General features: G+C 44.0%; 1 protein-coding gene across 1 annotated transcript; it reads left to right on the plus strand.

Annotated features, from left to right (window-relative positions):
* On the plus strand, positions 1-26650 carry GOT1 (glutamic-oxaloacetic transaminase 1, soluble). The gene is made up of 9 exons (XM_011935571.1): positions 1-1269; positions 10535-10716; positions 16679-16802; positions 17280-17392; positions 17660-17764; positions 19664-19814; positions 19904-20069; positions 20814-20956; positions 25842-26650. The coding sequence occupies exons 1-9, from the start codon at positions 1152-1154 to the stop codon at positions 25979-25981; spliced, it is 1242 nt and encodes a 413-aa protein (XP_011790961.1). The 5' UTR covers positions 1-1151; the 3' UTR covers positions 25982-26650.

Raw genomic sequence — 26650 nt, forward strand, 5'->3', positions numbered from 1 at the left:
ACTTGACTAAACCTGCCAAGTTCGTAAGCGGCAGCCAGAATCTAAACCTAGATAGTCCGGTCCCGGGGATAGGTTCTTAACCACAAAGGCATTTTCTAAAATTGTTAAAAGTACAGAAGTACAGGAAAGAGACATTTTGGCCAGAATAAGGGTTAAGGGAAGGTTTCATGGATGAAGTGGCATTCGCTCTGGGTCCTGAAGGTCAACAGATGGAGAGGGCTCCTGGGGAGGAAGGACTCTAACGGGGAAGGAACAGCCAGACGAAGAGGCATTTTGGGTACCAGCCAGCTGACGACAGCAAGATCTGGTCCGGTGCGCGCGGGAGGAAGCTGGGAAGGGACGCCGCGCCCAGATCCCGAGGTCCTTGAGCACCAGGACCTCTGCAAGGAACCGGGGAGGAAAATCTCAAACTATTAATAGAAGAGCGGCAAAAAGGAATTCGTGGGCACCCCTCCCTGTTGGAAGGTCTTTCCCTGCCAGAGACCAAGGCTGGCAGCACAGCTACACTTCCCTCAAGGGGAAACAGCCAACCAAAGTGGTCAAGGTCGCCCGCACGGGCTCCGGAGCTGTACGTCCTGGCAGAACACTCGCGTCCCGAGCACAGACGCTGCGTATTTGGCTGCTAGCCCGTGCCCGCCAGGCCGGGCCTAGCAGCGCCAACACCTGCTCGGCGTGAACAGGAAGACCTGTCCTCGGGAATTCCTTCCGGACACTTCCCCGTATCCTCCTGGTCCTCGAAGGTCGAAGAGGAGTCCTCTCTGGGACACCCGCCGCGCGCTCGGCTCCTCCCCTCAGCCGGGAGACCGAAGGAATAACAGCCTCTGCGATAGGAGCACGCTCTACCAATCAACCGTAGTCTCCGCCCACGCCTCAGCCGGAGTAAAGTGTATTGGTTACATCATTCTGGGCCGCCGATAAGATTGTTTTCTTGGATTGGCTAATAGCGTTCCTTCCCGCCTGTCTCTTCTTCGTCACAAGCTGACGACTGGTTAATCGCGTTGCCAAGCTCTGGACGCGGCTCGACCATTGGAGGCCGCGGACCCGCCCCCGTCGGCTAGGTGAAGGTGAGAGTCTCCTCCAGTCGCAGCGGCCAGACCTGACCGGCCAGCTCTGGGCGCGGGTTGAAACCATTCGATTCCTGCTCTCTCGATATGGCGCCTCCGTCAGTCTTTGCCGAGGTTCCGCAGGCCCAGCCTGTCCTGGTCTTCAAGCTCACTGCCGACTTCCGAGAGGATCCGGACCCCCGCAAGGTCAACCTGGGAGTGGGAGGTAAGGATGCAGTGCTCTGGAGTGTGAGCAGCTCGGGGAGTGGAGCGGACCCACCCCAGGTCGTGGACACTGTGGGAGAAGCCGAGGCCCAGTGTGGCGCTGCTTGAAGAGGGCGGCGCCGGAGAGGAGGCTGGATCCACGAAGACTTCCTAAAACCTGCCCATTTTACAGATCCGGGTGTGGAGTCCCTGGAAAGGGGTGATGTGTCCGAGGCCGCACAAACCAGATGTAGCAGCCAAGACACAAACTCAGTCTTTCTGATTACCCATTTTGCGTTCTTTATACTACAGCCTCATAAGAAATGGGGCTGCCGGAGCTTGTAGAGAGAGGGAGAAAAATAGGAAGCCTGATAGGCTTAGGGTTCTGGTTGCTGGGAAATGGGTAAAGGAGAACTTTTAACGCTAGGAAGCTCTGTTCTGGGTCGGTAAATATTTGAGTGACCATCGAGTGTCAATCAACTACCTTATTAAGCTTTGTGGGGGGAGACTGAGGTTTGATTTTTGCCCTTAAGGATTTAAAAATCTGCTGATGTTACACATGCTTTGAGACAGGTTAATGCTGCCCCCGGAGGGTCTGGGGAAATGGTTCTGGCCCTCACAGATGTGGTAGGAATGGGTAGAGATGATGGAAAGGAGTGAAGTATGGATAGTAGAAGCTTACTTTCCACACATCCTGTCTTCATTTCTTGATTCAAATGATTCTCATCTGTACCTTGCACAGCTAAGAGCATGAGCCTCAGTTTCCCCATCTGCCAAGAAGATTTGTATTGGAGTGCCTCTCAAATTTTTTACCCCTCACCCTCTCTGATGAATTTGTTATTTTTCTCACTGTCATTTGGATGTTTGAAGCCCCACAGACACTTACTTTCTCCGTTTGGATTTTGCCACATGCAAAGCCAGAGGGATGAAAATGGGTAGGATAAAGCCTTATGCTAGGGAATAGACTTAGAATAAAAGGACTAGAAATTGTGGAAAGAGAAGGTGCAATCGTTTTGTAGCAGAGTGTGATATGAAGGACGCTCAGAATCAGGTTTCTCATAGATGATGTTTTGTCTGTGCATAGGATTTGTTAAAAAAAAAAAAAAAAAAAAGTCGGCCGGGCGCAGTGGCTCAGGCCTGTAATCCCAGCACTTTAGGAGACCGAGACGGCCGGATCACGAGGTCAGGAGATGAGACGATCCTGGCTAACACGGTGAAACCCTGTCTGTACTAAAAATACAAAAATTAGCTGGACGTGGTGGTGGGCGCCTGTAGTCCCAGGTACTCGGGAGGCTGAGGCAGGAGACTTGCTTAAATGCAGGAGACGGAGGTTGCAGTGAGCCGAGATTGCGCCTGGGCGACAGAGTGAGACTCCGTCTCAAAAAAAAAAAAACAAAACAGTCTTCCCTAAGGAGTATGGGGAGGGGTAAGGAAAAATCCATTGAAAAGTGATGGGTTGTTGAAGCTGGTAATTTGTTGAAGCTGGGTGGTGGGTACATGGGCATACGTTATATTATTCTCTCAGCTTTTGTATAGGTTTGAAATTTTTCATCATAAACCTTTTAAAATAAGTCAGTACTACATAGTTTAGCCCACTGAGGGAAAATGATGTTTTTAGCAGGCAACAGAGTGGGAGAAATGTTGAAAGATTGCCTCAAATTGAATTTGAGTGGACACCATTTGGTCTCTTAATTTAAATCCAGTCCAAAACCTACAAGTGTTTCTTTGCAGCCAAATATATACAAAGAACTAGTATTACTGTCAGTGTAAATACATCTTTTTAAAACGTCAGATTTGGCCAGGCGCAGTGGCTCACGCCTGTATTCCCAGCACTTTGAGAGGCCAAGGCAAGTGGATCACCTGAGGTCAGGAGTTCAAGACCAGCCTGGCTAACATGGTGAAACCCCGTCTTTACTAAAAATACAAAAATTAGCCGGACATGGTGGTGCACACTGGTAGTCACAGCTCGGGAGGCTGAAGCAGGAGAATCACTTGAACCTGGGAGGTGGTGGTTGCAGTGAGCCAAGATCATACCAATTGCACTCCAGCCTGGGTGACAGAGTGAGACTCCATCTCAAGAAAGAAAAAAAAACGAAAAAATCACGTCAGATTTATTTTCTTAATTCAGTTTACCTTTGAACTATCTTACAGGGTTTCTGTGAGGATTAAGTACATTTAAAGTGTTTAGAGCTGTATCTGGCACATAAGTAGGGTTTATATAAGTGTTAGCTATTACTGTTATTGTTCTGGCATTTCTTTGAGTGATTCTCATAAAAGATATTGAATAAAAATTTTCAGTTCAAGAACTGCAAAATGAACTAATTTATGACATTAGTTTGGAAATAAACTGCTCATGCAGAGAAAAAGCACCCCGACAGCACAGGCCAGAAGCGATGGACTCAGGATTGGAGTCATTGGCTCAGACGGCCACCCCAGCTGTGATGGTGCCTTTGTCCTGTTTTCCAGCAACTCCAGCTCCTTACCATGAGCAAATGATTTATGCATGTAATCTCATTTAATACTCACAACTCTGGAGGGTGGTTTATTACTATTACTATTTAGAGGCAAGGAAGCCAAAGACTGGAGAGGTGAAGCAATTTGCCCCAGGTCATTTGGCCACTGGGCGGTAGAGCTGGGAATCCAGGCCAGGTCTCTCAGACCTCAGAGTCTCTGCCCGCACCTCTATTTCAGGTACCTCCAGGTGGTAGCCAGTACACTGTAATGGGAAGAGCCAGGAGACCTAGGTACAGGCCCAGCACTGTGGTCCAGCAATGTGACCTTGGAAGGGTTATTTAACATCCCTGGGGCTCAGTCTGTTAAATGAGGAGCCAAGACTGAATGACCTTCTCTGAAATTCTACTCTTAAGATTCTACTCTACTAAAAGTCTACTCCACAATTCACTAGCACATTCTGTGACTATAGTGTAGGATAGTAATTTTACTGGCCTCATCAGTTGTCTGAGGATTAAATGAATACTTATGTGTGAAATGTGATATGTAAATGAAAAGTGTTATATATAAATGTTATTTTTGATTATCAATGTGACCCGTCTTTTTGTGGATAGCAGGTGTTTGGATAAGGATCTAATTACAGTAGAATAAAAGGCCTCCTTCCAGCTTTTATATGTCCTAGCCTTATTTATACACATCCCCAATTATACCCCTTATGAAGAAAATGTAATTAAAAATTGACCTTAGGGAAGATACTTTTTTTCCCCCAAGTTAAGATAAAACCGAATGGAGGTTATCTAGTTAATATGCCAGTGATTTTTGACACGTTTAGAATAAACTGCAACTGTAATCTCAAGTCAGTTTCTACCTGGAGCTAGTTTCCCCAGAGTTGTTCTTCTTGCTGTGATGATTTAAATAATTTCCTTATAGGTAAACAGAGGAGAGTATCACATTTTCCACTGCTAAGCGCAGTGCTTTCTAAGTTGATCATTTTAGTGCTTCTCAAAGCTTCAGACTGAAGTGGCTTTAAGGACATGGGAGATGGATCCAACCTGGTACAACCTGTAGCAAGAAGTTTCTTCAAAGACTCCAGTCCATTTTTTCATGTGAGCCTAGCTTTCTTTTGGCCCAGATATACCCTGCTAGCTTTAATATTTCTTGTTTTCAACATGGTTTCCTAGCATCTTCAAGTAAAATAGTTGGAAATATATATTTTATCAGGTGTTTCTGAGTACCCCGGCCTTCTCCCTAGTATCCTAATTGGGCTTTTGAGTAGGGATGGATGAGGGAAGTGGAGATCTTAGGAGGCAGATGTGGGTAATGGTTTGACCATTTAAATCTCCGTCTTCTTTCTTCCTTTCCTTCTTGCAAAGCAAGACTGCTGGGCCCACATAGGCCCACCTGTAGACTTTGTGAGTCCCCTAAAAGGGCTTGTACCCAAGAAGAAGACCAGTGGGGCATGGAGCTGGGGAGCATACTGATAAAAAGGCCCTGACATGGTCCCAGGGGTCTGCTTGCTTCAGGGTTTCTCTAGACATCTCTTGCTTTTAAAAAAGCACATGGATCCATGAACTGACAGCCTAGCTCTTGTTATCTCTGTGATCCTGGGCAAATCATTTGACTTTTCTGGCCACAGTGGCCAGATCCTTAAAATAGACATCACAGTATCTATTTTGTGGGTTGCTATACAAATTAAATGAGAGTAAAGAAATGTATTTAGCGCAGTACATTGTATGTACAAAGTAGTAAATCCGTGTTATTATTCTGCCCTCAGGTTCCATCAATGTCTTTCTCCGTGTCCCAGACCTCATCTCTGAATGTCAGGCCTATAGTGGACACATCCTACAGCTCCCTCAAATTCAGCGTGTTCAAAGCACAGCTCATCATTTCTACCTTCCCCTTGATCTTTTCTTTTATCTCCCCTTGTGTTCTAGAGCTTGGTCCACCCCGCCACCACCACCCACTCATTATCCAGACGTGAGGGAGACCTTGGAGTCAACAGCAGTCCTTTCCCCAGTCCCCCGTCTGTCTTTTCTACCTCAAATCTATTTCCAGTGGCACTCCTTTTCTTTATCCCTGCTGCCATTGCATGAATTCAAGGCCTCATTATTTCCCTTCTGGAATATTGCGGTAGCTTTCTACTGCTTCTACTTCTAGTGACTCACCCGTCTTAACTACTGTCTCTGTCGTTCTCTCCGGTTTATTTTCTGTGTTGTCACTCAAATGATCCCGTTAGAATGTGCAACTGTTCATGTCACTCTCTTGCTTAAATGCTTTCAGTGGTTACCCATTGAAACTGAAGTTCCTTAAAAGAGACTCCAGAATTCTTTTAGCCACTCCTTAATAATAATAAGCTAATAATTAATAATAAACTAATCCTTAATGGATTCCACGTCAGAGTCATGAAAATGCAGATCCTCAAAGACCTCATGCTCCCCAGGCCTCTGGGGCCTTACACAGGTGTGCCCTCTGGCATGTCCTTCTTCCCTTGTTTACCTTTTAAACTCTAATTCATCTTTCATTCTTCATCCTCTGCAAAATCTTCTTTGACTCCTCAAAGTAGAATTAAAGGTTCTATCTATGCTCTGTGTTTCTTGGAGGGTAGACGGAATCTTATTGTATCAATCTCTGTAGCTTCTACTAGCCAGTGCCTGGCTCATGGTGAGACTTAGTATTTGTTATGTGAATGGGTGAATGAAAGAGTGAATGAGAAACTCAAGGATCCAACAAATAGGAATAAAAATTCTTGGGGAGAGCAGGAATAGTGGTTGCTGATAATGCCTGACCTCACTGCTCCAGTCACCCAAGAGGAATCTGGTTCTGCTTCACTAGGGCGGTTAGGAGAGGCATTGGGAACAAATCTAGAACTCAGCCTGGGAAAAACTGGGCAATGGAGAATTGGCCAGTTTTTTTTAGTCACAGTATAGATGCAATGCCTCTCCAATCATCCCTAACCCAAGTAGTAGGAATTTTAGAGTTTCACAAAATATTCAGTAGTGGTAAGAACAGCAGTATTCCAGTTTTCTCTTTCTCTTTCATATTTTATTTATCTGTAACACATTATTTCAGAGTGACATATTATCATAAATGTAAACATATAGCCTAATAATGTTATAGAATAGATATAATACCCAGACACAGAACTAAAACATAACAGAACTGGTTTTTTATAAACACCCCAAATTTTTGTGCATCTGAATAGTATCCTTTGTAGGTAGTTCACATATGCTTTTCTTGTTCCAAGATTTCTGGAAACCCCTTTTAGACTGGCTGTCAAGGCATGTAGGACCTACACGAGAGATCATTTTTTAAAATAATTGTTCTCCGTGAGTTTTACTCAGTTTATTCGCCCACACTCCTCAATGGAGATGATGCAAATGCTATTCCCAAAAAATAATTAACTTTGAAAGGACAAAGATTTGGCACTATCGAGGATATTCAAAACAATGAGATGTGGCCTCTAAAAACAATTCCAGAAGAAGTTTCAAGAATATTTTGAACAATGGTAGCATTATGATCATAGATAGGTTGATGTGCTTTAGGGACAACTCTTACTTGGAAGTAGTTATTTTGGTACATCTTTAGAGAAACCAGACCAAATCCCAACTGGCGAAGGAAGGTTTTTGAACCTGTTGAGAAGTTTGGTGGACTAAGGGGTATACTATGAATGGTATGAGAGTATCGTGAGTTGGGCCAGGCATGGTGGCTCACACCTGTAATCTCAGCACTTTGGAAGTCTGAGGCAGGAGGACTGCTTGAGCCCAGGAGTTTGAGACCAGCCTGGGCAACAAAGTGAGGCCCTGTTTCTATGAAAAATTGAAAAAAAAAAAATTAGTTGGTCATGGTGGTGAATGACTTTGGTCTCAGCTACATGGGATGCTGAGGCAAGAGAATTGCTTGAGCCCAGGGGGTTGAAGCTGCAGTGAGCTGTGTTCGTGCCACTGCACTCTCGCCTGGGCAACAGAGTGAGACCCTGTCTCAGAAAAAGAAAAATACTGTGAGTTAGATTCACTAGAGCCAGAAGGTAGACTATGAGTGGTATGAGAGTATTATTTGATTCTCCTACCCAGAGGCATTTGGTCAGTGGCTGTCAGTCCGTAGCCCTGCCCACATTTCTATTACTAGCTTGAAATGTTTCTCAGATTTGCAGATGACACATTCCTGGAGGGTAGAATTAGCTGATAGAAGACATTCAAAGCGATCTTATAAAGTCTTTTATTTACTGTATATCCTGTGACCTAATAAATTAACATTCAGATATTTTTCCTAAGAAAACACTCAGGAATATGCATAAATATGAACATTTATCACAATGTTTATAATAGCAAATAATTTAAAGCAACACAGTTAATACATTATATATAAAAAGAAATATTATTTATCCTCTAAAATGATGTTGGAAATGGCTCATATGTATGAAAAATACCCAATTGCATTCATAATAAGAGAAATGCAAATTAAAACTACTTGACATATTATATTGGCAAAAATTCACTCAGTGCATAAGGCTATGTGGAAGCAAACACCCTTAAACAGTGCTGGTGGGAATGTAAACTGATATAATTCCTGTATCAGTTTGGACAATTTGGGAATATTTGTCAAAACTACAAAAACACATACTTCTTAGCCCACTCTTTTGTTTTCCACCCGGCATCTTACAGATATATTTGCATACATGTGAGATGACGTATGTACAGGGTTGTTCACTGAAGTATTGTTTTAATAGCCAAAGGTTGTAAACAATTCAAATGTCCAACAAGAGACTGACAAAGTAAAATATGGTACATTCATCAGTTAAGCAACTGTGAAAAAGAGCAAGGACACTGTGCAAATGTAAAACAATCTTCAAGTGGAAAAAGCAAGGAACACAAAACAGTGTGTAGTACGCCATATGCTACCTTTTGTTTAAAAGGGCATATGTAAGAAGCTGTGTTTGCTTGTGTAAGCATAGGGAAATGCTGGAAGGATATTTAAGAAACTAACAGTGGTTACTTGGGAGGGATTTGATAAGTAGGTAGATAGAGGATAAGAATGGGATAGAGACATGCAAACATGTCACCTATTAGAAGAATAGTTAATGAGGAAGAAACATTCATAGTATATATTTAAATGGAAAAAAGCATGTTGAAATTCTATGTACAGTATGATCCATATTTTATAAAAGAATATGGCCTTCAAAAATAAAGCTTAGAAGGTTGTACACCAAAATTTTCATACTCCTTGTCTCTGAGTACTGGGATTATATGTTATGTTAGTTCTCAACACGCTATAAAGAACTACCTGAGACTGGGTAATTTATAAAGAAAAGAGGTTTAATGGACTCATGGTTCCACAGGCTGTATAAGAAACATGGTTGGGAGGCCTCGGGAAACTTAGAATCATGGAGGAGGGGTGAAGGGCAAGCAAGCACCTTCACATGGCGGAGCAGGAGGGAGAGCAAAGTGGGAGGTGCTGCACACTTTTAAACAACCAGACGTAGTGAGAACTCACTCGCTGTCACAAGAAAGCAAGGGAGAAATCTGCCCCCGTGGTCCATCAACCCTGGGGATTACAATTGAACATGAGATTTGGGTGGGGACACAGCCAAACCAGATCATTCCACTCCTGACCCCTCCCAAATCTCATTTCCTTCTCACGTTTCAAAACACAATCACACGTTAATTATGTTTATTTTTTACCTTCTGGGCTTTTCCCAATTTTCTGCAGTCAACGTGTTTGTTCAGTAAACAATAACAACAACCCTAAAATGTGATTTTTTTTTTAAAGTCAGGGATTAATGTTGGGCATAAATCAAGAAAATAAAAATCAGAATCAGTCTTAAAATTTTGTTTCCATTTCAACATCACTTGCGTAAGTGTAGGCTTATTCAGGACCTACACATTCGAGCAGAGAGGCAAACGACCCCTGCCAGGAGTCCTACTTGGAGAGATTATTGACCACGTCAATAATATTGCAAGGCTAAAGCAACTGCCCCGTAAAGCTCTAATCCTAACATAATCATAGAATAGTGTAGGGAAAGAAATTGGTGATGGATAACTCAGAGTGACTTAAAAATACTTTCAGAGGAAGAGGAAATACTTAGAGGTTTACTGTAGAGCAAGATTAAATATTGTGAAACAGATCAATTTAGATCAATGAAAGGGTGAGGCAGATGAAGTGGGATGAAGTTGGAAGGGTAAACACTGGCTGAGGTCAAAATACAGAGAGGATAAAGATGTGTTTAAGTGGGTCCTTGAGTGATTGTGTCACCTGTTGTTGAAATCCTCAGGGCATTTGCTTATCATTCGTCTTATTTCTGCTCTTTTAGGACAGGAGGAGTGGTGGGCCTTCTTCCACTCCTTCTCCATGTTTGTGTTAAAGGTGCCAAGTTCATGTGGAAGTAGCACCTAGGCTTTTTCTGGAAGTCTTTTGGGGAGATGCAGAAGGAAGAAGACTGCTGGGCCAATGGCCTAGAGACCTCAATGCAGTAGCGATATTGACATGACATTTGCAAGATGCTTTTTACTTTGCAGAGTGCTTTTCTATGTACTGTCTTATGTGACCAGACTCTGTGATGTCCCAGTTTTATTTCAGCATTCTACTTTTTGGAGGTCACATAGTTAAGAGCTGTAAGTTGCACAAGGATGGGGACCACATCTGCCCTTATGTTTGCCCAACACCTACCCCAGTGCTTGGCTCAAATTAGGTACTCAGTAAGTGAACGAACTTTTCTCCAATTTCCTTCACTGTTCTATTTTGACTGGAAGGTGGTGGGATTCTCCCAGTTCACAGTTACAAACTCTTACCTTGGATACAGCCTGAGCCTCCTCTGTTTATAACCCTTTTCCATTCTCCAGCGTATCGCACGGATGACTGCCATCCCTGGGTTTTGCCAGTAGTGAAGAAAGTGGAGCAGAAGATTGCTAATGACCATAGCCTAAACCACGAGTATCTGCCAATCTTGGGCCTGGCCGAGTTCCGGAGCTGTGCTTCTCGTCTTGCCCTTGGGGATGACAGCCCAGCTCTCAAGGAGAAGCGGGTAAGTTTTGGGTGAGAATGTATTTTCTCTTTAGAAATGGAAAGTCATCCTGTTCTTACAGTTGCTGACTTCCCCTCACTCCACTAGAGGTCCTGCCATTCTAAGAGCCTTGCTGTTTTCTAGACTTACTGGACCCTGCCATGACTAAGAACCTTTGCCTGGCCCTTCCCTCCACTTGGAATGCCCTCCCTTACTTCTCTAGCTCTCCAGTCCCCACCTCTGAGTCCTTCAAGAGCTGATCAGGGGTCACTTCCACACTGAGTCCTTAAGTATTTTAGGCAGAGCTTGTTGTTTAAGCTCTCTAAGTTATCACAGGACTTTGTTCACAGCTTGGGAATAACAGTACTTAACTGTGCTTACTATAGTGGACAATTTTATAAGTCTTCATCTCCCACGAGACCCTAACTTTCCCCAGAGCAGGGATCATTGCTTACTTATTTACCTTGCAGATTTTCAGCATTTGTCTCTTATCTGGGTACCTCAGATTACAGAGGTTTGGATTCATTCATTCCTTCAGTCATCAGATGCCCACTACTAGAGCCAGGCACCGTTCTAGATGCTGGAGCACAGCAGTGATTCAAACATACAGAATCCCCTGCCTTTGCTTTCAGTTTTGGGGAGAGGAACAGACTATAAATGTAATCTTATTGACTGTATCAATAAGAAAATGATGTAGTATACTAAAGATGATAAATGCTATAAAAATAGAGCAGGAGGAGGCATGTTAGGAATTCTGGGAGTGGATACAGTTTTAACTAGGGTGGTTATGATAGAAATAGAAATGACATTTGAGCCAAAACTAAAGATGAGACATAAATGAAAGAATGAATGAACAAGAAAACCAGCAGTAATCATTTCTTCCCTTAGATTTTTCTTCTCTAGATTCAGCATTTCCAGATCCTTTACCCATTTTGTGGAGACCTATTTTCTAGACTCCTCACTGCCTTGTACTACTTTTCCACTTTTAGATCTTAGGATCCAGACAGAAATGTTCATTTTTCATCCCCAGCATAGTACTGTTTCAGCTTTGAGATTACTGAGCATTGTAGAAAGGAGGGGTCGTGGGCCATAACTCATTGTCACATCATGACATCCCACTCTTGCTTTGATTGCCTGTAGGAGACTTGGGGCTTTTGCTGTGGCTCACATCTTTTCACCACTAGCCGAGACCAGCTCGGACGGGGAGACCCAAACCCAGCGGCGCTAGAGGAATTAAAGACACACACACAGAAATATAGAGATGTGAAGTGGGAAATCAGGGGTCTCACAGCCTTCAGAGCTGAGAGCCTCAAACAGAGATTTACCCACTTATTTATTGACAGCAAGCCAGTGATAAGCATTGTTTTTATAGATTATAGATTAACTGAAAGTATTCCTTATGGGAAATAAAGGGCTGGGCCAAAATAAAGGGATGGGTTTGGCTAGTTATCTGGAGCAGGAGCAAGTCCGTAAGGCACAGATTGAGCTTGCTATTGTTAGTGGTTTAAGAACGCCTTTAAACGGTTTTCCACCCTGGGTGGGCCATTTGTTCCTTGCCCTCATTCCGGTAAACCCACAACCTTCCGGCAAACCCACAACCTTCCAGCGTGGGGGTTATGGCCATCATGAACATGTCACAGTGCTGCAGAGATTTTGTTTATGGCCGGTTTTAGGACCAGTTTATGGCCAGATTTTGGGGGTCCTGTTCCCAACAACCACTGTCTTCTTTCTTCATCTAGTTCAGCACATGCTTATGTAGTACCATGTGCCAGATGCCGTGAGAGATGCTGGGGCCACCCAGATGAATGCAGCATGGCTGTCGCCACAGGCAGCTCCTGGTTGCTCTCCTAGTCCCCACAGTGAAGTCATAGTATTGACAAATTGTTATCTCAGACAAGGGTTCTAGAATCCAGCAATCATATACTGACATGTCTAGCAGTGGCCTGCTCTGTCTAGCTTCATACCAAGTCTTCCTGGATTTCCCTTGTTCTGGATACTCCTGTTTACCCAGGTCCAGTTGCCTGGCTCCTTGTGAAGTCTGTACTTATTTCCTTTGATGTTATGATTTTCCTTTATAACAAGTACATTCTTAGGCTGTAGGACAATTTGCCAAAAATCAGTTCGCAGAATGACCAAATCACTATGTTATTGATTCACCAAAAACTTGTTTCTGTTAATTGCTGATATTTAGAGCAACTTGTGTTTCACTGAAGCCATCCAGTATTTAATATAGTTTTAGGGAGTGATAACTTCTTGAGAATTTGATATTTCAAGTGTCATATATATCATGGATGTCAAGGATTAGTTAATGTGGAGTCGGTTTATCTCTTCTAAGCACATTTTTAATGTATTCTGACTTTTTCAAAAAATGAATTGGCTTTCTGTAGTGGAAGAGAAAGGGTGGAGTTAAAAGTTGGGCACAGGAAGTGAAAAATTGTGCCTGGAAATGTTTCCACTGGTATCTATGCATCTGTCATGTTTCCAGAAGTTAAAACCATGTTCAAGGGAAGTCTTGCTCATATGCTTAGGAAGTATTAGCACTCCAGAGTGTCTTAGGTATCTGAAATGTGAAGTCATGTATGAAATTGACATTCAACTTAGCTGGATGACAAACCTATAAAAAATAAATGCACATTTGTGTTGTATCATCTTGGTAGCAATTTGCATAAAGAATTCAGGTAAGCCACAATGTGGGGGCAAAACTTTTAAAGTAATAACAAGGGATGAGTGCTCAGTAAAGATCACTGTAAAGAACAGAGAAGTTAGCCCACCAAATCTGACATACACTGAGCATTTTCACCCCAGTGCACTGCCTTCGCTCCTCTCTAATGTACAGCTGTGTTTACTTCTGCATCCCCTTGAGTGTCAACTTTGCTTATGTTTCATATTTCAGATAATATTCTTTCACAGATGCTCACACTTATAAATACAAACAGAACATTGGTGCATAATAGTGCTGATAATTGGTATCATTGCCTTGTTCCTGGCTTAAATGGGGTTTCTGCTAAACGATTTATTGTTTTTAAGCTGACTTATGGGTTGAATGAATTTTTTTCAGTCATTTTCAGGGAGTATCCACTGTTTCCTATTTTACTAAGCATTTATCTCAGGAATAGCCAAGCTTTTCTTATCTGTTGTGATGATCATTTGGGTTTTCTCTATCTAGCAGCATGACAGGCTTTATGTCTCTTATAATCCATTCATGGGATGACTCTCAATCAAGGGGGTAACTTGAATGTACTGCTGGATTAATACTGTTCATTAGTGTTTACTTGGGAAGTTAGTATCAAGGTACGAGCTAGGTCTCTCATTCTACTTTTTTCCCTTTTGTTGTCTTTTAGCATCAATGTTATGTTAGGTTCTTAAAAAGATTTAGGAAGCTTTTCTTCTCTAAGAAGAGTTTTAAAACCTTTTTATTGGCCGGTGCAGTGGCTCACACCTGTAATCCCAGCACTTTGGGAGGCCGAGGCAGGCGGATCACCAGGTCAGGAGTTCGAGACCAGCCCGACCAACATGGTGAAACCCCATCTCTACTAAAAATACAAAAATTAGCCAGTTGTGGTGGCGCGCGCCTGTAATCCCAGCTACTCAGGAGGCTGAGGCAGGAGAATCACTTGAATCCAGGAGGCAGAGGTTGCAGTAAGCCGAGATTGCACCTCTACACTCCAGCCTGAGCAACAGAGCGAGACTCTCTCAAAAAACAAAAAGCAACAACAAAAAAACCTTTTTATTATGGAAAATTTCAAATCCATATGAAAGTAGAGAAAACAGTATGAAGAATGAATCCCCGCTAGTATCTATCACCTAGCTTCGACAATTATCTGTATAGGGTCAATCTTGTATATTTCCCTCTACCCCACTCCCTGCCTCCCTGCCTCCCTGCCCTCCACCAAAGCTGGATTATTTAATAGTAAATCCCAGACATCTAAATAGATGTTTTAAATTGTTGTAAAATTTTATGACTAATACATGAATACGTTCATCTTATTTTTAAAAAAACGACTTACAGATTAGGCCAAAGTCCCTTTCAACCACTATATCCTTGGACCCCTCTCCAGAGATTGCCACTGTTAGAAGATTGGTGTGTGTCCCTCCTTGTATTTATTTATTTATTTGAGACAGAGTCTCGCCGTGTTGCCCAGGCTGGAGGGCAGTGGTGCAATTTTGGCTCACTGCAACCTCTACCTCCCAGGTTCAAATGATTCTCATGCGTCAGCCTCCCGAGTACGTGGGATTACAGGTGTGTGCCACCATGCCTGGCTAATTTTTTTGTATTTTTAGCATCGGCAGGGTTTCACCGTGTTGGCCAGGCTGGATCTCAAACTCCTGGGCTCAAGTGATCCACTTGCCTTGGCCTCCCAAAGTATTGGGATTACAGGCGTGAGCCACTGCGTCTGGCTAGATATACTTTTTCATGTGATCTTTTTCTTCCTTTCTCTTCAATCCTTTAGACAAATTGGGCAACGTGGTTTATGACATTTTTCTGCTGACTTATGCTGAAACCTAATTAGAATTTTGAAGAGGCAAAGTCAAAGATCTATAGGCAGAGAACTACATCATTAGAATGTAGTGACTCGGTCTAGAATGGAAAACCTGGGTTTGTGCTGAGCTGTGCCACTCACAGCTGTGTATCCTTTGGGAAAACACATCTCTGAATCAGTTCCTCATGTGTCAGGGGATATAGACTTGACTTTTGAGGGCATGTGGGCATTGAATGTACGTGAAAGCATTTTGTAAATGATAAAATATAGGAATAGGAAACCAAACACCACATGTTCTCACTTATAAGTGGGAGCTGAACAATGAGAACACGTGGACACAGGGAGGGGAACATCACACACCAGGGCCTGTCAGTGGTTGGTTGGCAAGGGGAGGGAGAGCATTAGGACAAATACCTAATGCATGTGGGGCTTAAAACCTAGATGACGGGTTGATGGGTGCAACAAACCACCATGACACATGTATACCTATGTAACGAACCTGCACATTCTGCACATGTATCCCAGAACTTAAAGTAAAATAAATAAAGATAAAATATGACTTTATTGTTGCCTATGTTAGGTCACTTTAAGATGAGAGGAAGCCGGCCAGGTGCATTGGCTCACACCTGTAATCCCAGCAGTTTGAGAGGCCAAGGCAGGTGGATCACAAGGTCAGGAGTTCGAGACCAGCCTGGCCAAAATGATGAAACCCCGTCTCCACTAAATATACAAAAAATTAGCCAGATGTGGTGACGTGCACCTGTAGTCCCAGCTACTCAGAAGGTTGAGGCAGGAGAATCACTTGAACCTGGGAGGTGGAGGTTGCAGTGAGCCGAGACCATGCCACTGCACTCCAGCCTGGGCAACAGAATGAGACTCTGTCTCAAAAAGAAAAAAAAAAAGAACGAGAGAAGAAGCCAAGGAGAGGAAAGTAGTATTCGTGCATCACCTCTGTTTTGTTAGAATGTACTTCTAAGGATTAATAAGCCTGAATTCTAGAGATGAGGAGTAGTATAGATTGATGTCAATGACAAGTTAGGAACACTGTTTTAGAGGCTTATGCTAGTGGGTAAGTTTGATCTTAGGATGGGTGCTGAAGAGATGGGTTTGCCTTCCAAGGCATGTGCACGCATGCACACGTGCACACACACACACCCACACACACACATACACACGGGCCTTGGTGTGTCCTCTACCTCTGTGTTCAGAAAGGAAGCTGCTTCTAGTGTCAGACCTCCTGGGTTGAAGACTGGCACTCCTGCTCAGTAGCTGGTAACTTTGAGCAAGGTTCTTCACCTCTCTCAGCCTCAGTTTCCTTAGTTGTAAACATGGGCAAATCGTAGTACCTTTTTTATGTAGTTGTTGTAAGGTTTTGATGAGATAATATGATTAAAAGGCTTAGCACAGAACAGGCACAGAGTAAGTACTCATTATTACCTTATTTTTATAAATATTATCCAACCTCACCATTATCAGCCTGTGACCTATTTCTTCTCTTTCAGGTAGGAGGTGTGCAGTCTTTGGGGGGAACGGGTGCACTTCGAATTGGAGCTGATTTCTTAGCGCGCTGGTACAATGGAACAAACAACAAGAACACACCCGTCTATGTGTCCTCACCAACCTGGGGTGAGTTTTTCAGTTGAAGTGAGAGGAAAAACAGAAACCAGAGAGAATTATCCTCATGACTCTCCCTGGTTACACAGAAAATGTAATCCAGCCCTGGAACAACTTACCGTTGGGAATGGTTTGAACAGTGGGTTATGGCAGTGCATGAGAAACCTGCTGCTCAAAATCAAGTTAAGAATACTCTTTCTCAAGACTCTTGGTAGACTTGTATCTACCAAGGCTATGTTGAAACTCCCCAGAGGAGGCATAGAATGTAGATGCTGGAAGTATCATTGTAGTAGAATATAAGTCTGGCATTAATGTGACTAGTTGAACTTGTTCTTGGTTACAGTCATTCCTCTACATCTTAAACCCCAACCTGGATGATGCCCAGTGGACATTGAGCCTAGGAGGGCCCTGGAAGCTGACTTGCATCCTTTCCACTCATGCCTCCTAGTGTTTGTAAAAGTGCTTAACTTTTTACTCCTTTGCATGCAGAGAATCACAATGCTGTATTTTCCGCTGCTGGTTTTAAAGACATTCGGTCCTATCGCTACTGGGATGCAGAGAAGAGAGGACTGGACCTCCAGGGCTTCCTGAATGATCTGGAGGTGGGTGATTTAGAGGAAAAAGTAGAGAATCGCATGGTGTCAGGAATAGCAGGCAACGTCTTTGGACCAGTTGCTAAGTGAAGGGGTCTGAGACACCTTCCCCGCACCAGATGGTTTCTGACATAGCACGTAAGAGAGAAGGCACAAAAGAGACATGAAAGAGTGACAAGAATATGATTGCCTTTTGCCCTACATCACTGACTGATCTGCTGCTGTCTCCCAGTATTCCCATCAGTGTCAGAGCTGACATAGCTTCCTTCTCCTCAGAACGCTCCTGAATTCTCCATCATTGTCCTCCACGCCTGTGCACACAACCCAACTGGGACCGACCCAACTCCGGAGCAGTGGAAGCAGATTGCTTCTGTCATGAAGGTAACTGCCTCTTCTGAGCATCTCTTAAAAAATAGTATGTTTTCTTATTTAATGTATTCAGAAGTAATACCTGTTTGCTGTTTGCTGAGGAATTAGGAAAATGGGAAAAGTCCAAAGAAAAAATAAGTATTAACTGTAAATTTTATTACCTAAAGAAAGACACTGTTAATGTTTTGGTAGATAGAATGTCAGACTGTGTGTGTGTGTGTGTGTGCGTGCGCACGTGTGTGTGTGTCTAGTTTTATATATATATGTTTTACAAAGATGAGATCATTTTGTCCGTACTGTTTTTTGCAACACAATTTGTTTTTCATTTTCACTTCTTTATATACATGTCATTGAGTATTTTGCAGCATCATTTTTCATAGCTATATTATATTCCTTTCATGGATGTGTCATATGAGGGATGGGGTAAATCATCTGATGAATATTTAGGTTTACTTCAGATTACTTGATCTGATGAACAATTATGTAACAAAACTTCCTTTTATGATTTCTTTGGTGTAACTTTCTAGGTGGGAATTCCTAGCTGAAACTGTGTCTATTCTTCGTTAACGAGTCTATAGAATACTTACTGAGGAACTGCTGTGTATTGGGGACTGTGGGAATACAGTATTGAACGGAGCAGATGCAGTCCCTACCCTCAAAGACAGACAGCCTGTCTGGGGAGATGGACGAGTACTAAGGCAGCTGTGATACTGTGAAATAGCTGTGTTGATGGTGTTATATGGGGGTACATAGTGCAGACTTTGGGTAGTATATATGTGGGAGTTGGGGGGGTTGGTGGCAGGAACCTTCCTGGAAGAAGTGGTTTCCATGTTGAGTCCTGTAGGATGGGGAGGAGTTAAGAAGGCATCAGCAGACAGGCGTTGACAGGGAAGGGATGTACTCTGCAGAGGGCAGAGCATAGTCAGAAGCAGAGCATAGTCAGAAGCCCCAGGCAGAGATCATGGGGAGTGTGAGAGATGAGGCTAGAGTGAATAGGGGCGGGCTCTGTGCTGAGGCTTAGACTTATTCTCAGGGCAGTGGGGAACCACTGAAATCTTGGATGTTGGGGAGTGACATGATCTTAAGGTCACCCTGATGTCACAGCGGGGAATGGATCAGAGAGAGGCAAGACTAAACAGGTTGTGGGAGCAGTTAGACCGTTGCCATAGCCCAGGTAGGAGTTGATGGTGACCTGGATGAAGTAGGTAGCAGTGGGGACATTGAGATGCAAAAGGATTTGGGAGCTCTGAAGAGACAGGACTGATAGGACTTGGGGAGTGCCAGGATGGGGGGCATGAGCTGCAGAGGAGTCATCCTGGACTAGGAGTCCAGATACCCCTCAGTCCCGCCTAATCAAGATACACCTAAGAGATGGGAATCAAAGTACAACCAAAGGCTTGGACAGTTCTGGGGAGGGAAGCGGTGTCCACTCAGAGAGCCCAGCTGTAGAAGCAGGTTCCCTGTAGCGAGCTCTTTGAGGAGATGAGTGACAAGAATGGAGGCTACTCTGTTCCCTTCCTCTTGAGTACCTAGTAGAATAGCCTCGAGGTTTTGAGGAGCCCTGGGGATACTAAGCCTACACTTGACTAAGGCTCTCACGCCAGAAATTCACGGAGGAGAATCCACCAACGTAGGACACTGCCTCCTTGCATCAGAAGTAAGCCCTGTTTATCTAAGCTGAATTGGGACATTCTAGGACAATGTACTTTTAAAAAGTTTACGGAAAAGGTGGCACTTGCTGGTTGTAGAGAGAAACGGATGTAAAGTGGTGTTTGGGTGCATATAGTCAAGAAATAGGAGAAATGGACAGCGTTTGAAATTCCCTCCAGGCATCAGCTGGGGAAGGAAGGCTGGTATCTGAGGTTGGTGCCAGAAGGATTTCCTGCCTTGACTCACTTTCCTTCCCCGCAGCACCGGTTTCTGTTCCCTTTCTTTGACTCAGCCTATCAGGGCTTTGCATCTGGAAACCTAGAGAGAGATGCCTGGGCCATTCGCTATTTTGTGTCTGAAGGCTTCGAGTTCTTCTGTGCCCAGTCCTTCTCCAAGAACTTCGGGCTCTACAGTGAGTGCTCTCCCGAGGAGTTACAGCCCCATCTCCCCGCATCACTCCCCGCTTCGGCAGCCACAGCTGATAGTGTTCCCTCTCTTTAGATGAGAGAGTCGGGAATCTGACTGTGGTTGGAAAAGAACCTGAGAGCATCCTGCGAGTCCTTTCCCAGATGGAGAAGATTGTGCGGATTACTTGGTCCAATCCCCCTGCCCAGGGAGCACGAATCGTGGCCGACACCCTCTCTAACCCTGAGCTCTTTGAGGAATGGTAAGGGGCTCCCAGTTTGGTGGGCCAGGGGGTGGAGAGTGCAGAGCAGTAATTGTCCCAGTACATTTAACTGGGTCTCTTCCTTTCATTTTGGCAGAAGCAGGATCAAATTACTTTAACTTCTTTGACTCTCAGATATTTGTAAAATGGGCTGATACCTACCTCACATGTGCATAACACAACACCTGGAAGAGAGGAGGGGGCACTCGGTGAATGGTAGTTTTCCTCAATTTCCCCTCCACCCAGTCTTCCTCCCCATAAAGTTAGAAAACCCAGGAAAGCGTTCCCAACAGAATAGAATACCCAGCATCTAGGCAGTTTAACAGTTTGGGAGCTCTTGGTTTTTGTCTGTAATTTACCTACACTTTATCTTATTTTAGAACAGTAGTTTTATATAGTAGCTACATCTGCAATCTCTATTTAATAAGTCCTGATGAAACATATTACCCTATTAATATCTATAGCAGCACCTCGGTGAAGCCTGAGTTGAAACGTGAGTGTATTATGGCCAGTATACCCAAGACCAGCACTAGACTCACTAGGAAATGTAGTCCCTTCTTTCTTCCCCCTAAGTCTCTCTCTCTCTGGTATGTTCATCCACCCATCCAGACATCCACATGCCATAATAGGCAGGTTGTGATCCCATTGTTGGCTGTCATTTAAATTACGGTTTTTAAACCTGTGTGTTTTTGGGTACCATCTTTCCTGTCTGGATTGGTATTTATGTCGCTGCCCATGCTTCAGGAAAGGTAATGTGAAGACAATGGCTGACCGGATTCTGACCATGAGATCTGAACTCAGGGCACGACTAGAAGCCCTCAAAACCCCTGGGACCTGGAACCACATCACTGATCAAATTGGCATGTTCAGCTTCACCGGGTTGAACCGTAAGTGGCCCCCACCACCTCCAGCACATGTGTGCATGTAGACACACAACATTCCTTTCAGTCGCTGGCCTTGAGCTCACCTTCACGGCCTTTGCCTAATTGGGTAGCCATTGCTTTGGACCAAGACAAGTTAGGTTTTCTTACGGTGTCCCACGGTCTTGTAAACTCTTTGGGTCTCAGAAGAGTATTGTGGTCTGCCCTGCTGACCCACAGCCAAGATATTTCCATTTTTGTGGGCTGGGAAGTGGCTCAGAGCCAGCCAGTAGGTAACAGGATTGGTAGCTGGGAGCCTTAATTTATGAAAGGTTCTTATAAATGCTCAGGTACATTTTGGGTTTGCCTTAATCCTGAATATAAATATGTACGATTATTCAGAGACCTGATTTCTTAACAGATCTTTCCTATTTCTAGGTATTATCCTCAAAAAGGGGTTACAATGTTATCTCTGCATTTCATAAACAAGAACCTAGATTGGGCTGGGCGCAGTGGCTCATACCTGTAATCCCAGCACTTTGGGAGGCCAAGGCAGGCAGATCACGAGTTCGGGAGATTGAGAGCATCCTGGCTAACACGGTGAAACCCCGTCTCTACTAAAAATACAAAAAACTTAGCTGGGCATGGTGGTGGGCGCATGTAGTCCCAGCTACTCGGGAGGCTGAGGCAGGAGAATGGCGTGAACCCGGGAGACGGAGCTTGCACTGACACCACGCCACTGCACTCTAGCCTGGGCAACAGAGCGAGACTCCGTCTCAAAACAAAAAAAACAACCTAGATTGGTGGTTGGAATTAAAAGCTGATTGAAAATCTATTAGGCGGTCATGCGTGATCTTGGTTGATTGTCAGTAGGGCACATCTGCCATCTGCAGTCCCATCTGATGACAGAAGAGGCATTTCTTCTTTTTTTTTTGAGATGGAGTCTTGCTCTGTTGCCCAGGCTGGAGTACAGTGGTGTGATCTCGACTCACTGCAACCTCCGCCTCCCGAATTCAGGTGATTCTCCTGCGTCAGCCTCCCAAGTAGCTGAGATTACAGGCGTCATTTCTTTAGTAATTCCCACAGTGCAGATGTGGCCACTCACCTGTGTGTCCCAGTGACTCTAGGGAGGGATGTGTGGCTGGCTTGGTTTGTAGGTAGAACAGCAGAGGCCCTGGGGAGGTATTTAACTGGGGCCATCACAGCGCCAGCGTGAAGTGCTCTCAGAAAAATCCAAAGGAAATAAATATAAATGAAAGTGAATAGAGCTTGTATTGTGGACCCCTCAAAATACTTTGGGGTAAAATGAAGCTACCTAAGAAAGTAAAGAAATAGCTCAGTTAGCTATAGATGTCCTCTTGACTGTGGAACGGAGAATTAATTCACTTACAATTGTAAAAATATTACAAGTAACAGAAATATTAATAATCTTTAGTAGTAATGTCTAAAAGCTCACAATATGGGAATGTCTCCCTGTAAAATATCCATATCTTCCCATTATCCACAGGAGGAAATTAGTTTTATTAATATTATGAATTGGGAAAATGATGAGAATAGAACTGTGCTTATAACACAAAAGTTGTATTTTTAGCACTTGACATCATTTGCCCTTACTAAAAACAGGGGTTTTGTTTTCCTCCCAACTTTTTTTTCTTTTTGAGACAGAGTCTTGTTCTGTTGCTCAGGCTGGAGTGCAGTGGCACAGTCTTGGCTCACTGCAACCTCCACCTCCTGGATTCCAGCGATTCTCCTGCCTCAGCCTCTCAAGTAGCTGGGACTACAGGCATGAGCCACCACACCTGGCTGATTTTTGTATTTTTAGTAGAGACAGGGTTTCACCATGTTGACCAGGCTGGTCTCAAACTCCTGACCTCAAAGTGATCCACCTGCCCCACCTCCCAAAGTGCTGGGATTATAGGCATGAGCCACCATGCCCGGCCTTTTTTTTTTTTTTTGAGACAGGGTCTCACTCTGTCACCCAAAGTAGAGTGCAGTGGTGCAATCTCGAGTCATTGCAACTTCCGCCCCCTGTGCTCAGGTGATCCTTCCACCTCAGCCTCCGAGTGGCTGGGACCACAGTCATGGACCACCATGACCATCTAACTTTTTTGTAGAAATGGGGTTTCACCATATTGCTTAGGCTGATCTCAAACTCCTGAGCTCAAGTGATCTGCCTGCCTCGGTCCTCCAAGGTGCTGGGATTATAAGCGTGAGCTACTGCACCTGGCCAGAAAAGTTTTAAACATACAGAAAAGTTGGAGGAATTGTACAGTGAACTCCCATACACTCGCCATCTAGTTTCTACAATTCTCACATTACAATACTTCCTTTGTTATCTTTTTTCTGTCAGAATGGGGCTTTTAACCTGGAGTCCCTGGATGTACTTTTAGGAGAACTGTGAAGCCCCTGAACTGATGTTTAAAAAATTGTGTATGTTTATTTTGGCTCTACTCTAGGGAAAGAGTCCATAACGTTTACTGGCTTCTCAAACTCTGACACTCCCTTCTCTGAAAAAGTAGAAAGGCCTCATTTTTACTAAAACAAAACCAAAAACCAGCGTAGGAGCCGTTTAACCACTGCCTCAGGGCACAGGTTTTTAGAAACAGTGGTGCACCTGGGGCTGTGTTGGCTTGAGGCTCTATCCCCTTGGGTGACCAGTTCACACAGGTAAACCATTTCTGAAGCTTGCTTTGTTTGTTTGTTTGGAGGGCTTAAGGGAAAACTTACCCTTTGCCCTCTGAAAGTTGGCTGGAAATCAGCTGACAAAAGGCAGATTAATAGGAGAAAAGGCATACACGTTTATTTATTTATTTTTGAGACAGAGTCTCACTCTGTTGCCCAGGCTGGAGTGCAGTGGCACGATCATGGCTTACTGTAGCCTTGACCTCCCAGGCCCAAACAATCCACCCACCTCAGCCTTTGTAGTACCTGGGACCACAGGCGTGTGCCGCCACGCCTGGCTAATCCTTAAGATTTTTTTGTAGAGACGGGGGTCTCCTTATGATGCCCAGGCTGGTCTTCAACTCCTGGGCTCGAGCAATCCTCCCTCCTTGGCTTCCCAAAGTACTTGGATTACAGGTATGAGCCACTGTGCCTGGCCAGCATGCAAATTTATTAACTTGCACAGGTGTCTTACAAAATAAAACTAAAATAAATGGCCAGAAGATTGATGCTTTTATACCATCTTGGGGTTACAGAAAGAATGGGAGCTTGGAGCTTGGCAAAACAGGTTCTCTTGGCAGACAGAAGAGAAGGCCTGGTTACCAAAGGTGGTCTTGTTATATTATGTAGATAAGTCACAGGTAGCAGCCCTCGGAAAAAATAGCTGGTAAAGGTCTATTTCTTTTAGACCTTTAAAGGCATCAGACTCTCAGTTAATTTCCCCTAGATCTGGACAAGGGAGGTCCTCAGAGAAAGTCTAGCTGCAGCCATGCAGATATTCTCTACAGATAGAGATCTCTCTCACAAAAGACAGCTTTGCAGGGCTACTGTGTATGTAGGCCCTCTGAACAGCCATCTCAAAATATGTCAAAGTATCTTTTGGGGTGAACTGTTTTGGTTTCCTTCAAGGAGCCCTGAGTCCAGGGTCCAGAGTTTTTACTTCCATAGAGAGGCAGTGTAGCATCACAGTGTACAGCCTGGACTTAAAATCCTGCCTGAAAATCCCACATCCACCACTGACCGGCTGTGCGACCTCGGAAGGCCATTTAACGTCTTTATGGCCTATCTGTAAGACGGGCATGATAAAGTTATTATCAGGATGAACTAAGATGCAGTGCTTAGAGCACTGCCTGGCACATAAGTGTTCGTTCCTCTGATTATGATGATTTTATTATTATTCCATTTCCTCAGGTTGGTGGTATCTTAAAAGTACTAATTACTTAAGCAATAATTCACTAATTTTTTTTTTTTTTTTAAATTTTTTGAGACAGAGTCTCACTCTGTCACCCAGGCTGGAGTGCAGGGGTGTGATCTCGGCTCACTGCAACTTCCTCCTCTTGGATTTCAAGCAATTCTCCTGCCTCAGCCTCCTGAGTAGCTGGGACCATAGGCACGTGCCACCATGCCCAGCTAATTTTTGTATTTTTAGTAGACACTGGGTCTCAGTATGTTGGCCTAGCTGGTCTCGAACTTCTGACCTCAGGTGATTCACCTACCTTGGCCTCCCGAAGTGCTGGGATCGCAGGCGTGAGCCACTGTGCTCAGCCAGATTCACTAAAATTCTATCAATGGATTTGCCAACTAGCAAAACTGCTCTAGAGACTGTTGTATAAAGGAAGCATGGTAGTCTGTTCTTACTCACATGTGATACATTTCTGCAAACATGGAAAAACTCTGCTGCATCTGCGAGAGAGCTGAGAAACGAACAGAAGTCTGATGGTGCCAGGTCAGAGAGGTCTGTGTCATTTCTCAGCTCATTGGTTAATTCACACAGGATTGATCAGGTACCTCATGCCTGGGGCCTTGTCCAATGTATTGTAAATATGAAATGTCAAAGGGAGGCTGCTGCGGGTGCTCAGTGTTAAGTCCAGGTTAGGGAAGAACTAAAGGAAGCACTTCATAGCCAGCGTTTCATAACACTGTCCACCTGATGGTTGTTTTTAGTTGATAGGGGTGTCCTGGTGGATGTAAATGTATAAGGCTTGGTTGGAAGGCAATCCCAGATTAAAATTCCCATCAGTAGTAGCCATATTGAATTTTCTGGGGCTTCAAAGGTGAACTAGTAAGAGTACTTTCCAGAATCTAGTGAGTATATTTTTCTGTTTGTCAGTTGGTCAAAATAGCACCTTTTGTTTTGCTTCTCTCTGTTAAGGGGAAAGAAGGAAAGCTCTAATTGTCATACAATTGCTGAGCCTCCACTGCTTTAAGGATCCTCTCTGCTCTGATTATATCTCCTTTTGGTTTTCAACAGCCAAGCAGGTTGAGTATCTGATCAATGAAAAGCACATCTACCTGCTGCCAAGTGGTCGAATCAACGTGAGTGGCTTAACCACCAAAAATCTAGATTATGTGGCCACCTCCATCCATGAAGCCGTCACCAAAATCCAGTGAAGAAACACCACCCGTCCAGTACCACCAAAGTAGTTCTCTGTCATGCGTGTTCCCTGCCTGCACAAACCTACATGTACATATCATGGATTAGAGACACTTGCAGGACTGAAAGCCTGCTCTGGTGAGGCGGCCTCTGTTTAAACCGTCCCCACGTGAAGAGAACATCCCTTGAGACGAATTTGGAGACTGGGATTAGAGCCTTGGGCGGTCAAAGCAAATTAAAATTTTTATTTAAGAATAAAAGAGTACTTTGATCATGAGACATAGGTATCCTGTTCCCCTGGCTAAAAGGCAGGAGTGTTGCGTGTGGCAACCACGTGCTTCTGTGTGGTGTTTGACTCTGTACAAAGTCTAGTCCCAAAGATCAAGTTGTCTGAAGGAGCCAAAGTGTGAATGTGGGTGTCGGCTGTGGCATTAAACTCATCATCTCAACCCGGAGTGTCTGGTCTCCCTGCTCTTTCTGCATGTTTGTGTCCCTAGTCCTAAGCTTTGGTTCTTTAGGGCGACTGTGTTAAGAAGGATATTTAATCATGACACACACATATTTAACTGAAACAGAAGTTTGACCAAACAGTATTCACTCGTGATGTGTGTGGTGCGTTCTATTTTTGAGCCATTCTACTGTGTTCTACTTCACCTAAAAAAGTAAAATAAAAATGTTGATCAAGA

Source organism: Colobus angolensis, unplaced genomic scaffold (assembly GCF_000951035.1).
Source record: "Colobus angolensis palliatus isolate OR3802 unplaced genomic scaffold, Cang.pa_1.0 Scaffold144, whole genome shotgun sequence".
Classification (NCBI taxonomy): domain Eukaryota; kingdom Metazoa; phylum Chordata; class Mammalia; order Primates; family Cercopithecidae; genus Colobus; species Colobus angolensis.